Source organism: Dendrobates tinctorius, unplaced genomic scaffold (assembly GCF_039654945.1).
Source record: "Dendrobates tinctorius isolate UK_male_01 unplaced genomic scaffold, ASM3965494v1 ptg000014l, whole genome shotgun sequence".
Lineage (NCBI taxonomy): Eukaryota > Metazoa > Chordata > Amphibia > Anura > Dendrobatidae > Dendrobates > Dendrobates tinctorius.
The window spans coordinates 9,947,494-9,963,165 of record NW_027361682.1 but is presented as its reverse complement, the minus strand read 5'-3'; the positions used below and the strand labels follow the sequence as shown (position 1 = coordinate 9,963,165).

The 15,672-nt window shown below is 43.6% G+C and overlaps 1 protein-coding gene across 4 annotated transcripts in view; it reads right to left on the bottom strand.

Annotated features, from left to right (window-relative positions):
• The window catches only part of LOC141071038 (uncharacterized), a 137,395-nt gene that overhangs the window by 13,463 nt on the left and 108,260 nt on the right, over nt 1-15,672 (bottom strand). For all 4 annotated transcript variants that reach the window (XM_073559597.1, XM_073559594.1, XM_073559593.1 and 1 more), the window contains 4 exons: nt 1,805-1,954; nt 1,495-1,674; nt 1,288-1,411; nt 1,107-1,204 (listed from right to left, as the gene is read on the bottom strand). In XM_073559597.1, the coding sequence (XP_073415698.1) occupies nt 1,107-1,204; nt 1,288-1,411; nt 1,495-1,674; nt 1,805-1,954 (552 nt within the window). The remainder of the gene's footprint in view (nt 1-1,106; nt 1,205-1,287; nt 1,412-1,494; nt 1,675-1,804; nt 1,955-15,672) is intronic.

Here is a 15,672-nt window from a genome sequence, read left to right as displayed (position 1 = left end):
ATCCACCAGGTATAAAACATACACGGAATGGGCAACATATTAGGGTTCTCGCACATTACGCTTATCTTCATGTTCGTGGGTACCGTTGGGGTCTTGCGTCTGGCAAAACGGGATTCAGGCGTATGCACCGATGGAGCCATAGACTATAATGGTGTCAGCAGAGTTACTGTGCCCTCTGCCATGCATCAAACAGGAAACAGACACACAGATGTATGAGACATGCTGTTATGATACTGGAACCAACCCATCACTATATGACACGTGTGACATGGAGCATAGTCCTTCTGTCATAGGGTAAACAGCTGCTGTAAAAGGAGGAACATGGTTGACCACAACTCTGGGGTACTTAGGTAAGTCCCAGAATTCTAACATCAATCCACTGCATTGGAGGACATAGAATGTACTCAGAAAACATTTCCCACATCATTACTGCTCCTACACCAGCCTGATAAAATAGGTTAAATTGATACGTAATGTTGGGTCTAAATTCTGAACATATCAGAATGGTGCCACAGAAATCTAGATTCATCAGACCAGATGTTTTCCACTGCTCATTGATCCAATTTTTCCTACTGGAGTCACCTTTTTTGTTTGCCTTAGACAGCTATGATTCTGAAACTGGTGGTCTACTGTTATAGCCCATCTAAGCTAATAAACAATGATTTTTGAACTTGGACACCTTTGTTGGATACCACTGTATACGGCTGCAATCACTGTGTCCTGCTGGTTCATTCAGTTATGTCCACACAATCCAGTGATATTGGAGGATTTTACTTGATTAAAATATTCTAAATTCTTGATGCCAATGTACGGAAAAACCTACAAGGTCAACAATTTTTGAAATACTGTCCCTGGCTACTCTAGCACCGATTACTCTGTCTTGGTCAAAGCCTTTTAGATTGTTCGATTTTTCTAATATACTGTGGATTCAAATGTAAACTGATCCACAGAAAACTAACCACTTGAGTTTCTTCTGAAGTGAAGGTGTGTCTAATAAATTGGTCGTACAGTGTAAAATACTTGTGGATAATAGAGGACTGAGCACAAGACCTTCACAGCTTCTACATATCATAGGAGAGATTTCATGACACCTTCTGTCCATCTACCTGATGATCCTGAGGAACATTGGGATCTTCTTGTTTACAGTCCTGTGGAAGAAAACTACAGGGACATCTCTCTGGTGTTCTCATCTTAATGGATAGAGCTGGAGGAAAGACATAAAGGGACTGAAATCATTCTTTAAATACAGATAATTATAGGCTGTGTGTATTTAGTCCTGTCTATTACCTGGTGATGTGAGGGGCTGGGGAATCTCCATCATGATGTCCGTGTACAGATCTTTGTGTCCTTCTAAATATTCCCACTCCTCCATGGAGAAATAGACGGTGACATCCTGACACCTTATAGGAACCTGACACATACAATGATACCGTCATCCCCCCGATCCCTTCATAACATTACTGTACAATGTCCCAGCATTCCCAGCAGTGTCACCTCTCCAGTCAGCAGCTCAATCATCTTGTAGGTGAGTTCTAGGATCTTCTGGTCATTGATGTCCTCATGTATAAGGGGGTACAATGGAGACTCAGTGACTGGGCTCAGGGGTCTTCTCCATCCCTCAGACACAGGGGACTGACAGCGCTCCCTAGAGGTCTTCTTCACTACTGTGTAATCCTGGTTATGGAGATACACATTAATAAATCTCCCTACAGACATTTCCAGAGCCCTCACCTCTCCAGTTCGCTCCATCTGTTATAGCCCCTAGATAACAATGATGTAATGTGACGTCATCAGAATCACTCACCTCTCCAGTAAGCCGGAAGAGGATCTCTAGGGTGAGGTGTAATATCCTCTCCGCCATCTTTTCCCTGTCTCTATCCATCCTTGTAGGGTCACTCAGGAGAATTCTCTTATATAGACGATCTCCACTGAGAGGATCGGATATTGTAGGGACCTGAATGGTAAGAGAAAATGAGATGATTTAAAATTCATGGGTGATTATATAATTAAAAAAACAAACATTAAGTTGCTAAGTTTATGTAAAAATAGAAAAATAATAAAGTTATGGCTTTTGGAAAAGCTGAATTTCTCAAGTCAAATCAGGCACTCAGCATTCAGAAAGACACAGTGGAGAGAGTAGTCTTTCCTTTCCTAAGCACTCCAGGTACCTCTAATATTAGATCAGACAGACAGGGAGGACAGCAGTGTGAGCAGGCTCTTCTTACCTTGACAGAAAAAAAAGTTGGAATGCAGAGACATTAAATCTAGAAAACTAAACAGATAACCGAGTGTCTTTGACATGCTCGAATAATATATTAGCGTCTCCATGCCTGCATTTCTCAAAGCAGCCATAATACATGCATGGATTGGCTGTTTGACGAACAGCCGTGAGACATGCAGCTGCGGGAACTTGAACATAATATTTGAGCACGCCGAAGACACTTGGTTAGCACCCAAGCATGCTTGAATAACACCTTATCAGAGCACATTCGCTCATCACTACAGATAATCAATGTTATGTGTACCCAAGAATGGCACAAATGAAATCCAAAACTGTTAGTATTTTGTTCAGATCTCAACAGGCTAATCAGAAGAGTAGCAAGGGAATTCATACAAGGGGAGTTGAAACAAGGCGGCTCCCAAACTGGGTAAAACGTGCTTAGAATTATTAATATTTATTTATTATCAATTTAATTCTAGTGGTTGTGAACACCTAAGTGGGAACCTCAGAAGATAAGTATTAGAGATGAGTAAATTTGTTCGGAAAACGATCACCAAACATAAATTCGGCACGAATATGGTATGTTCGGATTCTTGATCAGAAACGCGAGCAAAATTAAAAAAAAAAAAAAAAAATATTGGTAACATTCAATAAGCAGCGTTCTTGTAAAGTTTTTTTCTTTTCTTTATGTGTGCACATTGCGACTAGCCAATCATGGGCAGGAAATATCCACAATGTCTTGACCCAACGGCTTGTGTCATTGGTTTTGAAATCATATGTCCCTTTCCATATAAAGAGTGGACATCTTGTTTTGGTGACATTTTGACTATGTAATAGCGCAGAGAGGTTTCTCCTGATGCTGGGACTGGTTGCTGATAGATTTTAGCTAGTTATTTAGGCGGTTGTTTCAAAGTCAGATAGTTTAGATAGCTAGTGTCCTGTGTGGCTGTGAAATTGACCTTCAAGTGTGTTTTGCACTGCTTCTTTCGTGCACCATCATTCTAAATCTTATTTTTTCACTTACTAAATGTGATACAGCACGTCATTTATTTGTAACAAGAGAAAAAAAAAATGTGATCAAGCTTGAGACGGAGGCGGCTGCAACTTTACAAAGCTTTATTGGACAACTTAAAAATATATTAGTTGGGGGCGTGGCTATGCCTTGAACGGGAGACGACGCTGGTTAGGAGAGCTCCTCATCATCCTGCTGGATCCTGGACCCCTTCCTGGAGGCTTACCTGACGCTGGCTGGACCCCCTTGGATGTCGGGACCTCTTGGGTACCCCGCGGCAGATCGGGAGGCAACTTCTGAGAGCGGGCGACGGGGGAGACAGGAGCGGGCGGCTAATCCCCCACGAGGCGGCGGCCATCTTGGACACACAGCTCAGCTGCTGAGAGCTGCAGCGTCGGCTTACACCGCTGCACCGCCTCCGGGCAGTGAAGATACTGTCTGACAATCTTGAGGGGGCGCGCGGTGAGTGCCCTGAAAAAGTGGGCCCTGCGTGGTATCCCTCTTCTATTAATTGCTCACTGCGCCGGCTGGCGCCATTACTAAGGGAGGCTCTGTACACCCTCCCCCATTGCAGCTGTCTCTGTGGGGCCCCCGCTCCCTCCCCTGGCCACAAGGAATTGTGTTGAACGAGGCTGGCTGCCGTCCTCATAATCCCTGTGGCATCCCTCTGTGGCCTAAATTACAATTAACTATTACCAGCCCTGCTGTAACCCACATCTGTGGTGGATGATACCTGGATCACACGTTTTCAGCTGGTTCATTAGACCGCACTGCAGATAACCATGAGCCGACTTAAAGGGTCAGGAGCGGCGGAAAAACTGAAGGAGTTTGTCAGACCTGACCCCGCTGAAAGTGCATGACTTAATAGGTGCACTTCCTCTCAAGTTCAGCATAAAAATCGCCCTTCTGGGGGCGAGGAGGAGATGGAACAGGAGGAACGGACCCTTAAGCAGGCATCTGAGCAGTTGATGAAAGCTATCTCTTTGACCAGGACATCCCTGACGGAGAAAATTGATGTTTACACGGAGGTGGGGAGACTCCGTCAGGATATGCAGGCCATGAAGGGAGGCATTACGGAGATGGAGATGAGGGTGTCCAAGGTGGAAGATACCATTACAACTATAAAGGCTAAATTAACGAAGGTGGGGGGTTCCATGAATGCTTGGAAACAGAAGGTGGATGATTTGGAAAACAGAATGCGCCGGAATAATATCCGCATCGTTGGGCTGCCTGAGCGCTCGGAAGGTCAGCATCCTGAACAGTTCCTGGAAGATTGGCTTAAGACCTCCCTGGGAGATGAATTCTCCTCAATGTTCACTGTTGAAAGAGTTCATACGGTCCCTACAAAACCCCTGCCTCCGGGGGCCCCGCCTCGACCTTTCCTGGCACGCTTGCTCAATTGTAAGGACAGAGATACCATTCTGCGGCTTGCACGACTAAAAAGTCCTATTAAGTTCAACAATGCTGTCGTTTCCATCTTTCCGGACTTTTCCATGGAACTGCAGAAGCAGCGGGCACAATTCATCGATGTCAAGAAACGGCTCAGGGACAGAAACTTTGTATACTCGATGATATATCCGGCCCAACTTCGGGTTGTTCATGAAAGTTCCTCCATATTTTTCACAGATCTAGCGGAGGCGACTGATTGGCTGCGGTCCCATAGGGGATCCCCTGCGAAGGAATCCTAATATGGCGGCTATTACTTCGGATCCTTTCAACCAAAGGTCTAATTGGAGCTCTCTCGGCAAGTACCCAGTTATCAACAATACCGGACGCTGTGCTCAGTGATGGTATCCCCTTGTTTATTTTTTGATGGGGGCGTGAGACTGTGCTCCTATGTTACTAGGTTTCTGTTTTGTTTTTTCTCTTTCAAAAGTTTAATTTTTTACAGTTATTTAGGTAAATGCCGCAGACTACGCCAATTTTGCTATCTGGGTGGGATCTCTGCACTCGGTTCGGGCACCATTATGCAACATATCCAGATGGACGGGAATGGGTTCTGAGTTGATTTGTATGACTTGGAACCTAAGAGGCATAAAAACCCCTTGAAAGAAAATTAACGTGTTCTCACAAATTAAGACACTACCGTCCTCACATTGTGGCTTTGGTGGAGACGCACCTGACCAGGGACACGGTTCGGTGGGTACAGAAACCGTGGGTGCAATGGTTTATACATGCTTTTCACACCAGCTATTCAAGGGAGGTTTCACTGTTATTTCATAAAGATGTTCGGTGGGAGACCAGGGAGGCCCGGAAAGACCCTGAGGGACGATTTGTGTTTGTGCATGCGCTGATCAACTCTCAGAAATATGTTATTCTTTGTATTTATAATCCCCCTCTGGCCAATATATCAATCACACAGAAGACATTGAGCTTTGCTTTGAATTACCCAGATACACATGTCATTTGTATGGGAGATTTTAATTTAGTCATGAACAGTCATCTTGTTAAATTGAGATTAGATGATGTAGTACAGCGTGGAGTCCCCCCCCCCTCCCGGACACATCCCAACTGTCACAATTCATAGCGGGTAGTGGGTGGCTGGATCTTTGGAGAATACGCCATCCGGGGATAAGGGAGTATACTTGCCATTCCTCCACTAAACGCTCTCTGTCTCGCATAGACTACATTTTTGGATCCAGCAGTCTGGCGGCGTGGGTAGATGATATTAAACATGGAAGTAGGGGGATTTCGGATCATAGCCCAGTTATTCTTAAGCTTAAATACGGGCCATCGACCAATAGGATAACATGGAAGTTGAACCCTTTTTGGCTGAAGTTGATAACATGGCCTGATAGAACGATAGATCAGTTACGTTGCTTCGTCTCGTCCCACCCTGAACCCCGAAATATTAATGTATTTTGGGATGCTCTTAAAGATTATTTACGGGGTTGTTTATCCTCTACGATCTCTTACATTAAGCGGGTGACATCGGAGGAGGATGGCGAGATGGAGCGACGTCTGAAAGATTCGGAGGCAGCCTATATAGCTGATCAAACTAACAATAAGAGGGTAGAATGGCTGACTGCTCAAAGGTTATACGCTCAATATACTGACACCAAAGCGAAACGTAAATTATTTTTTGCCCGACAATCTTATTTTGAGATGGGGAATCAGGCAAGTAAATTTTTGGCTTACTTAGTACGACAGCATAATGCGACTAACACAATTCTACAGATTCGTGATTTGGGGGGTACTTTGGTTTCCTCAACTGAGGAGATACTGAAATTCTTTTCTGACTATTATGGTTCACTATACAATTCTAAGACTGATGTGGATGGCCCGGAGTGTCTAAATTATTTGTCAGATATAGAGTTTCCTACGCTGAGTCCTTCCCAACAGGCCTTTATGGATGCTGAGTTTACTCTGGAGGAGGTAGAGGATGCCATAAAAGACATGGCCTCCGGGAGGGCCCCTGGGCCGGATGGATTTCCTGTGGAATTGTATAGGAAATACCAGGACATACTGGCGCCCCTTTTGTTGACAGTGTTTTGTGGGATTTGGGAGGGGGGGATGCATGCCGGAATCCTTTTATGAGGCCAATATAATAGTTCTTAAAAAGGAGGGGAAGGACCATTTAGATTGTGGATCTTATAGGCCCATTTCACTAGTAAATGTGGATTACAAGATTTTTACAAACATTTTGGCCAAAAGAGTGAACTCAGTCATATTAGATCTTGTACACTCTGACCAAACTGGTTTTATGCCTGGTAAGAGCTCCTCCATTAATATCAGACGATCAGTCAGTGGTCCAATATAGCTCTCTAGTACCAGATAATGAATGGGCATTAGCATCGCTGGATGCGGCCAAGGCCTTTGACTCTCTTGAATGGCCTTTTCTTCGTGCATGTTTGCAGAGGTATGGATTTGGTGATGAGATTCCAAAAATGGGTCAGTGTTTTATATATGAAGCCCAAGGCCCGGGTTATCGCGAATAGCTCCATATCTGAATCATTTACACTGCATAGGGGAACTCGTCAGGGGTGTCCCCTTTCCCCGGCCCTTTTTGCTCTTGCTATTGAGGCACTGGCAATTCGTATAAGATCTTCCCCTAATGCTGCTGGTATAGAAATAGCAGGTCGGACGGACACCATAGACCTAAAGGATTATCTATATGCTGACGATATGGTGATATTTATGGGCAAAGCGGAGGAAACTCTGACAGGAGTTATCACTACTTTAAATAAATTCAGTAAATATTCTGGCCTATACATAAATTGAGAGAAATCTGCTTTGATGCCTCTTTCCCACGCTCCAATGCCAAGACTTGAGACTCTCTCCTTATTGCCTATTGTAACCAATTTTAAATATCTAGGTGTCTATATTTCTCAAGGTAGTAAATTTGATCTACAACTCAATATACAACCATTGCTGGAGTCGGTCAGAGGTAAATTCGCGATCTGGGGTAAACTTCCACTGTCTGTAGCCGGACGTATTAATTTAATTAAAATGATATTACTCCCCAAGCTTAGTTACTTTCTTCAACATAGTGCGGTAGTGGTGCCCAAATCCTTCTTTGCTAATCTGAATTCCCAGACCACATCCTTCATTTGGGGGAAAGCCAGGCCTAAACTTACATTAACCACTCTACAGAGGCACAAGAGAGGAGGGGGGGCAGCGTTACCCGACTTCTTTTTATATTATTTGGCTGGACAGGCCAAGGCCATAAGTACATGGATGCCTGGAAGTCATCTCCCAAATTCTGAAAGTCATTTGCTTCATGCTGCACAGATTAGTTGCCCACTGGGTTTTTTGGAAATGAGGAAAATAAATGTCTCGAGACTGTTACCCCTGCTTCGTCTGGCACGATCGGTATGGAGACAGATTAAGGGGGTGGTTGGATTTGGGGATATCATAGCTGAAATGCCCCTATGGAATAATGACTACCTCCCGGTGCTACTTGAACATCCATCCGCCGAGTTTTGGGTTCAGTATAGTGTCTCTACGATAGGTGATCTATATGATCATGGAACTTTGGTGTCCTTTGAACAATTACAAGTTGGTCGCAGTGTCCCGAGAACCCAGTTCTTTCGTTATTTACAACTAAGGTCAGCATTACAATCGCACATGAGATATGTAGGTATAAATAATGCCATTTCGTCTATACCCTTGATAGGGATCCTTAAATCACAGAGCCCTCAAGGCCTCATCTCCCCCCTTTATACATATATGTTGTCAGTGGGGACAGAATGTGCCTTAGATTCCGTTAAGAAGAAATGGGAAAGGGTCATCCCAGATGCACAGGGAGAGAAGTGGGAAGAAATCCTGGAGTCGCCAATCTGGGTATCTCCGTCTGCCAACAACAGGATGATACAATTGTATATTATAAATCAATCATATTTGACTCCAACTCGACTTTTCAAGATGGGCCGATACCCATCATCGGAATGTTTGAGATGTCACTCAATAGATGCAGGCTTTATCCATATGATCTGGTGCTGTCCTGTTGTTGCGCAATACTGGAGGGAGGTGACATCATTATTGACATCTTTGGTACAAACCCCTGTTCCCCTTGAGCCACTGATCTGTCTGTTTGGAGTATGGGATGAGGAGGCATGGGGTCACTATGTTGGGATTTTTCTACGGGAGACACTGTTTATGGCACTAAAGGTACTAGCATTACGGTGGATGGGGAATTCACCTCCTTCTCTTGGGTCCTGGATCACTTTGGTAAATTCGATTATCCCATATGAACGTACGCTGTATTATAACAGAGGGTGCCCGGGTAAATTCGAAAAGATTTGGGAGAGGTGGAATTCTTCTCACCTTACTTTGCAGAGCAGGGATGTCGCACAGTAAACAGCTCATTATATGGAAGTAGGCTGCGGCATAGTTTATGTTTTTGTAGGAGTAGGCATGGTTCAGAAGCTAGGCAGGCTTCATCATTGGAATAATAACACGAAGCTATTGTGATTTAATTGGTATTATGTTTTGCTTTAATTATATACAACTGATGCACACATTATGCTTTACATTTCAGGTTATCTGAACATATGTATGTTTTGTATCAAGCTTATCTTCATATACTAAATGTGTGTAATGTATAACTGCTTATGGTTTAATAAACGAATTTAAAAAAAAAAAAATATATATATATATATATATATATATATATATATATATATATATATATATATATATATATATATATATATATATATATATTAGTTCTTTAAAAATGTCTCCATAGCAATCACCGAGCACACCAGTGAGGAGGATCAATGCGTTTCAACTAAAGAGTCTTAGTCATGATCTACCTGACTGACAATGCACTGAAAAACTATACATAGTGTGCACATGACATTGATTGGACAGACAATTAAAAATGCAATATAAAATTAAAGAACTAATACATTTTTAAGTTGTCCAATAAAGCTTTGTAAAGTTGCAGCCGCCTCCGTCTCAAGCTGGATCACATTTTTTTTTTTCCCTCTCCCTCTATATGTTTTCTATGGGATTAAAATCTGGAGACTGGCTAGGCCGCTCCGTGACCTTAATGTACTTCTTTTTGAGCCACTACTTTGTTGCCTTGGCTGTATGTTTTGGGTCATTGTCTTGCTGGAAGACCCAGCCACGACCCATTTTTAATTTCCTGGCGGAAGTAGTCCAGTGCCCTTAGCAGAGAAACACTCCCAAAACATAATGTTTCCACCTCCATGCTTGACAGTGGGGACAATATTCTTTGCGTCACAGGCAGCATTTCTCTTCCTCCAAACACGGCGAGTTGAGTTAATGCCAAAGACCTCAATTTTGTCTCATCTGACCACAGCATCTTCTCCCAATCACTCACAGAATCATCCAGGTGTTTATTGGCAAACTTCAGACAGACCTGCACATGTGCCTTCTTGCGCATGCGGACCTTGCGGGCACTGCAAGATTTTAAACCTTTACGGCGTAATGTGTTACCAATGGTTTTCTTGGTGACTGTGGTCTCAGCTGCCTTGAGATCATTAACAAGTTTTTCCAGTGTAGATTTAGGTTGATCTCTCACCTTCCTCATGATCAAGGATACCCCCACGAGGTGAGATTTTGCATGTTGTCCCAGATTGATGTCGACTGACAGTCATTTTGCATTTCTTACTTTTGCACCAACAGTTGTCTCCTTCTCACCCAGCACCTTATGTATGGTTTTGTAGCCCATTCCAGCTTTGTGCAGGTCTAAGATCTTGACCCTGACATCCTTAGAAAGATCTTTAGTCTTGCCTATGTTGTAGAGGTTAGAGTTTGACTGATTAATTGAGTCTTTGTACAGGAGTCTTTTATAAAGGTGAATATAGCTGTCTTTAATGCAGGTAACGAGTTGATTAGGAGCGTCTAACTGGTCTGTAGGAGCCCTAACTCTTAATGGTTGGTAGGGGATCAAAGACTTATTTCTCACTGCAAAATGCAAATAAATTTAAATAATTTATACAATGTGATTTTCTGGATTTTATTTTTGATATTCTATCTCTCAATGTTAAAATTAACCTGCCCTTAAAATTATAGACTGTTCATGTCTTTGTCAGTAGGCAAACTTACAAAATCAGCAAGGGATCAAACAATTATTTCCTTCACTGTATCTGAGGCTCATGTGTAGGGCTGCCACTAGGAATTTTGGGGCCCCATACTGGCAAAATTTTCGGGGCCTCATGAGACTCCACCCAGCCCCACCTCCACCCCTCGAACTGTCCACAGCCCCACCGCTCTCTCTTCGAAAAACTCCACTTCTCACCAATCACACATTAAGGCTATGTGCACACGTGTGGAATTGCCGGAATTCCACAACTCGCTGCCGCGGGAAATACGCATGCGGAATTCCTGCAAAAAACTAGCGTTTTGCAAGCGTAATTAGCTTGCAGAATACTAGCGTTTTCCAAGCGATCTGTAGCATCGCTTGGAAATGTGATTGACAGGTTGGTCACACTTGTCAAGCATAGTGCTTGACAAGTGTGACCAACTTTTTACTATTGATGCCGCCTATGTAGCATCAGTAGTAAAAGATAGGATTTAAAAAATAATGAAAAAAATAAAAAATTTTGTTATTCTCACCTTCCGACGGCCACCGGAGTCCTTCCCGCCTCTCACCATGCTCCCAGCATCTTCCGGTTCCAGTAATGCTGACGTCACGCTTGCGGGGAGAGTCTCCCCTCCTCCAGACCCTGGGTAACATCCGCACATGAAGCGCTCACTTTACGCATGGTGGGCATAGCCACATGCGTAAAATGAGCGTTTCAATGCAATCCTATGGGTGCGGAAAAATCCGCAGCATTAGCACAGCATTGCGGAATCCCATAGGATTGCATGGGATGCGGTTTTTTTGCGTTTTCGCGGCGAATCCGCATGTAAAAAAACGAAAATGCAACAAAAACACAATGTGTGCACACAGCCTGACAGTTCCCATCACCAGATCACACATATAGCCAGCAGCTTTTGTTTTGGCCAAAAGATTTTTTAAGCCGCCACCACGACAAGGTAGACTCTTTTGGCCGAGCCCTACTTTACTCTATCCTATTAATTATTTGCTAAAATATCCAATACAATTTTGGTATATTTTTATTTATTTTTCAATTTTTAAAATGACCAATAATGTCACATGCAAGGGATAAATACCATCGCACCATAACCAGACTCCATAATACCACCACATAGTGACCTGTAATACCATATACAAGGAACAAATACCACTACACCATGTCCAGACCACATATTACCACCACAGTGACCGAATAATATCACATGCAAGTAACAAATACCACCACACCATGTCCAGACCACATATTACCACCACATAGTGACTAAATAATAGCACACACAAGGAACAAATACCACCACACCATGTCCAGACCACATATTACCACCACATAGTGACCAAATAATAGCACATACAAGAAACAAATACCAAATACCACTACACCATGGCCGGACAACATATTTCCACCACATAGTGACTGAATACTACAATACTGATCATTAATAAAAAAAACAATACTAATATATCCATAATACATACCATTATACAAAGATCTGTACATAGTATGCAGTGTTTATGTACAGGTAACACAGTGATTACTGGTGATTTTATACACAGGAGCTCTGTATATAGTGTACAGTAGGGTGACCGGATCTCATATGGGGGGGAAAAAAATGTCAGAATCTTGTTCGTCTGGACCCCACAAAACGATTCCCCTTTCCAGATATTGAGAGAGCCAAAATTTGAGCTCGATCAAACGACGTTAACCCGTGCCGCTCGTCGCTCAAAGTTTGAAAAAATCCAAATTGAGGTATTTTAAGATTTAGGTATTTTGCATAGTCTGTTAGACTATAAAGAATGTGACAACAACATTGCAGAAATAGCCCTGACCAAATTTTCGAACCATTTGTGGTATTTGAATGCAGAGTTGGTGGGATTATCGTTTTTTGATCCCACCATTACAGACAATGAAAAGTTGTTAATGGCTAATAAATTGCTCAGTAGCACAGATGAACCATCAGAGCACGCTAACCTACACGAGTTGATAATTTTACATAGTTATCTAATCTATTCTAGAGCTTTTGTTAAAGTAGTTTTTGAAACGTCAGAATATAATGCTCGGCATTTGCTTACAACTTGCAGGACATATTGCTTTTGTTCTTCATCTTTTGTCAGAAGGTCGTTAAAGTCGGTTACTTCCTACCTCTTTTAATTTTTCTTTCCTAACTTTTGGATTTACAACCCTAGCGTGCTCTGATGGTTCATCTGTGCTACTGAGCAATTTATTAGCCATTAACAACTTTTCATTGTCTGTAATGGTGGGATCAAAAAACGATAATCCCACCAACTCTGCATTCAAATACCACAAATGGTTCGAAAATTTGGTCAGGGCTATTTCTGCAATGTTGTTGTCACATTCTTTATAGTCTAACAGACTATGCAAAATACCTAAATCTTAAAATACCTCAATTTGGATTTTTTCAAACTTTGAGCGACGAGCGGCACGGGTTAACGTCGTTTGATCGAGCTCAAATTTTGGCTATCTCAATATCTGGAAAGGGGAATCGTTTTGTCGGGTCCAGACGGACAAAATTCCGACATCGATTTTTTGCGGTCACCCTAGTGTACAGTGTACAAGTAATACAGTGATCAATGACATTATACACAGGATCTCTGTATATAGTGTCAGTGTAAAGGTAATACAGTGATCCCTGGTGTCATTGTACACAGGTCCACTGTATATAGTATACAGTGTAGAGTGTCAGTGTACAGGTAACACATTGACTCACCAGTGACGTCTCTAGGTGAAGTCCTTCATCTTTGCTTTTCATCTTCATCCAGCACAGACCGCAGTCACTTCTTCCAGCCAGGGCTTGTCTCTGCAGGAAATAACAGAGTTATCTAGAGCTCCACTTGCAGAACACATTACTTATTTTTTTCCCAACTTCTACACTACATCAGATGAAGAAAAAAAGGCGACAGTGTCGCTCTGCACAGTAACAGGACCGCCCCCCCATTTAAAACAATATCCTCAAAAAATAAAATAAATACATGAGTACAGTAATAATATCCATTAATTAGCCCCTATGGTAATAATATCCCCCATCCTGGCCTCTGTATGTCTCATTCCTGGCTCCAGCCATATGTTCTCCCACTCTACCCTCATGAGTACCCATTCTGCCCCCATGTGATGTCCCGTGATCCTGCCCCATCTGTCCCGTGATCCCGCCCCATCTGTCTCCATAGTATCCATCCTGCACCATGTGTCTCCATCCTGCCTCATGATCCTGCACCATGATCCTGCGCCATGTGTCTCCATACTGCTCATGATCCTGCCCCATCTGTCTCCATCCTGCCCCACCTGTCTCCATCCTGCCCCATGATCCTGCCCCGTGTCTCCATCCTGCCCCATGATCCTATCCCGAGTCTCCATTCTGCCCCATGACTCCATCCTGCCCCATCTGTCTCCATCCTGCCCCCTGAGTCTCCATTCTTGCCCACTGTGCCTCCATTCTTGCCCACTGTGTCTCCATTCTTGCCCCTGTGTCTCCACTCTTCTCTGGGTCTCCATTCTTCCCTGTGTCTCCAATCTTGTCCTATGTCTCCATTCTTGCCCCCACGTGTCTCCCATCCTGCCGCTTTCAATAGAAGAAAGGGAAAAAAACTCCTTACCTTGCTGCGCTCCAGCAGCGAAGTAACCTCCGTGCAGTTCAAGTGCGCACTCGCCGGCGAATGACAATGACGTCATATGACGGTGACATGCGCACTGTCAGCTGCCAGCCTCCCATTGGCTGGCGGCTTTTAACTATTGCCAATAGAGTTTAACTGAACCTGCATCTCGTATGCAGGTTCAGTTACTGCACCGTCAGAATCCCGCCACTGGGGCCCGATGACCAGAAGAGACAGGGCCTGATGCGAACCCCTCTGGTCATCGGGCCCCATACGCCAGTCGGGCCCTGATGGCGGCCCTGCTCACGTGGACTGTACTGTGCTATCATGGCAGGAAGAGGAGGAGGGTGACTCTCAGCGCGAGGAATGTGATAATACAGAGGATGATGAGGTGGTAGATCCCAGTTGTCGAGAACACAGAGGCACGCAGATGTTAACACAAATTTGTGGAATTGTGAACAGTCATTGTTGGTCTTCATCTGCTGGGTTGGGTGTAGTGGAAGACCTGTTGGTCCCTATGTTATTATTTCTACTGTGGTGAAGTTGATGCCACTTTGGTGGTGTTTGCCACTAATTTTTGGAAATGTGAAGAGTCCTGATTGGGTCTCTCCATCAGCTGGGTTGGCTGTAGTGGGAGAGATATCGCTCTAAATTATACTATTTCTGCTCTGGTGAAAAGTTATGCCACTTTGGTGGCGTCTGCCCCTAATAATTTTAAATGTGAAGACTCCTGATTGGGTCTCCATCTGCTGAGTTGGCTGTAGTGGAAGATATGTCGGTCCCTACTATACTATTTCTACTGTGTTCAAACTGATGCCACTTTATTGGTGTCTGCCAATAATTGTATGAAATGTGAACACTCCTGGTTGAGTCTCTCCATCTGCTAGGTTGGCTGTAGTGGAAGAGATATGCTCCCGATTATACTGTTTCTACTCTGGTGAAATTGATGCCACTTTGGTTGTGTCTGTCCCTAATTTTTATAAATGTGGAGACTCCTTGTTGGGCCTCCTTCATGTGTGTTGCCTGTAGCTGTAGGCCTCCGAGACCATCAGGCATCCATTTCCTTTGAGTCAACTACCCGTGATAGTATCCTTACATTTTTCTGACAATAGTACTCTATGAAACTGATACTTGTGCCACCTGAGTGTGGCTGAGCATGAAAGCAGGTTGGGCTGTTGCATGTGGTATAAGAGATCCCAGCACATCAGGCCTACACTGATCCCTCACCCAATTTGTCTTAATTTGAAGTTCAATTCAAAGCTGTAAATGCTGGCCCAGACCCCGATACCTTATGCCTGGCTGATTGCTGTTGTGCCATGC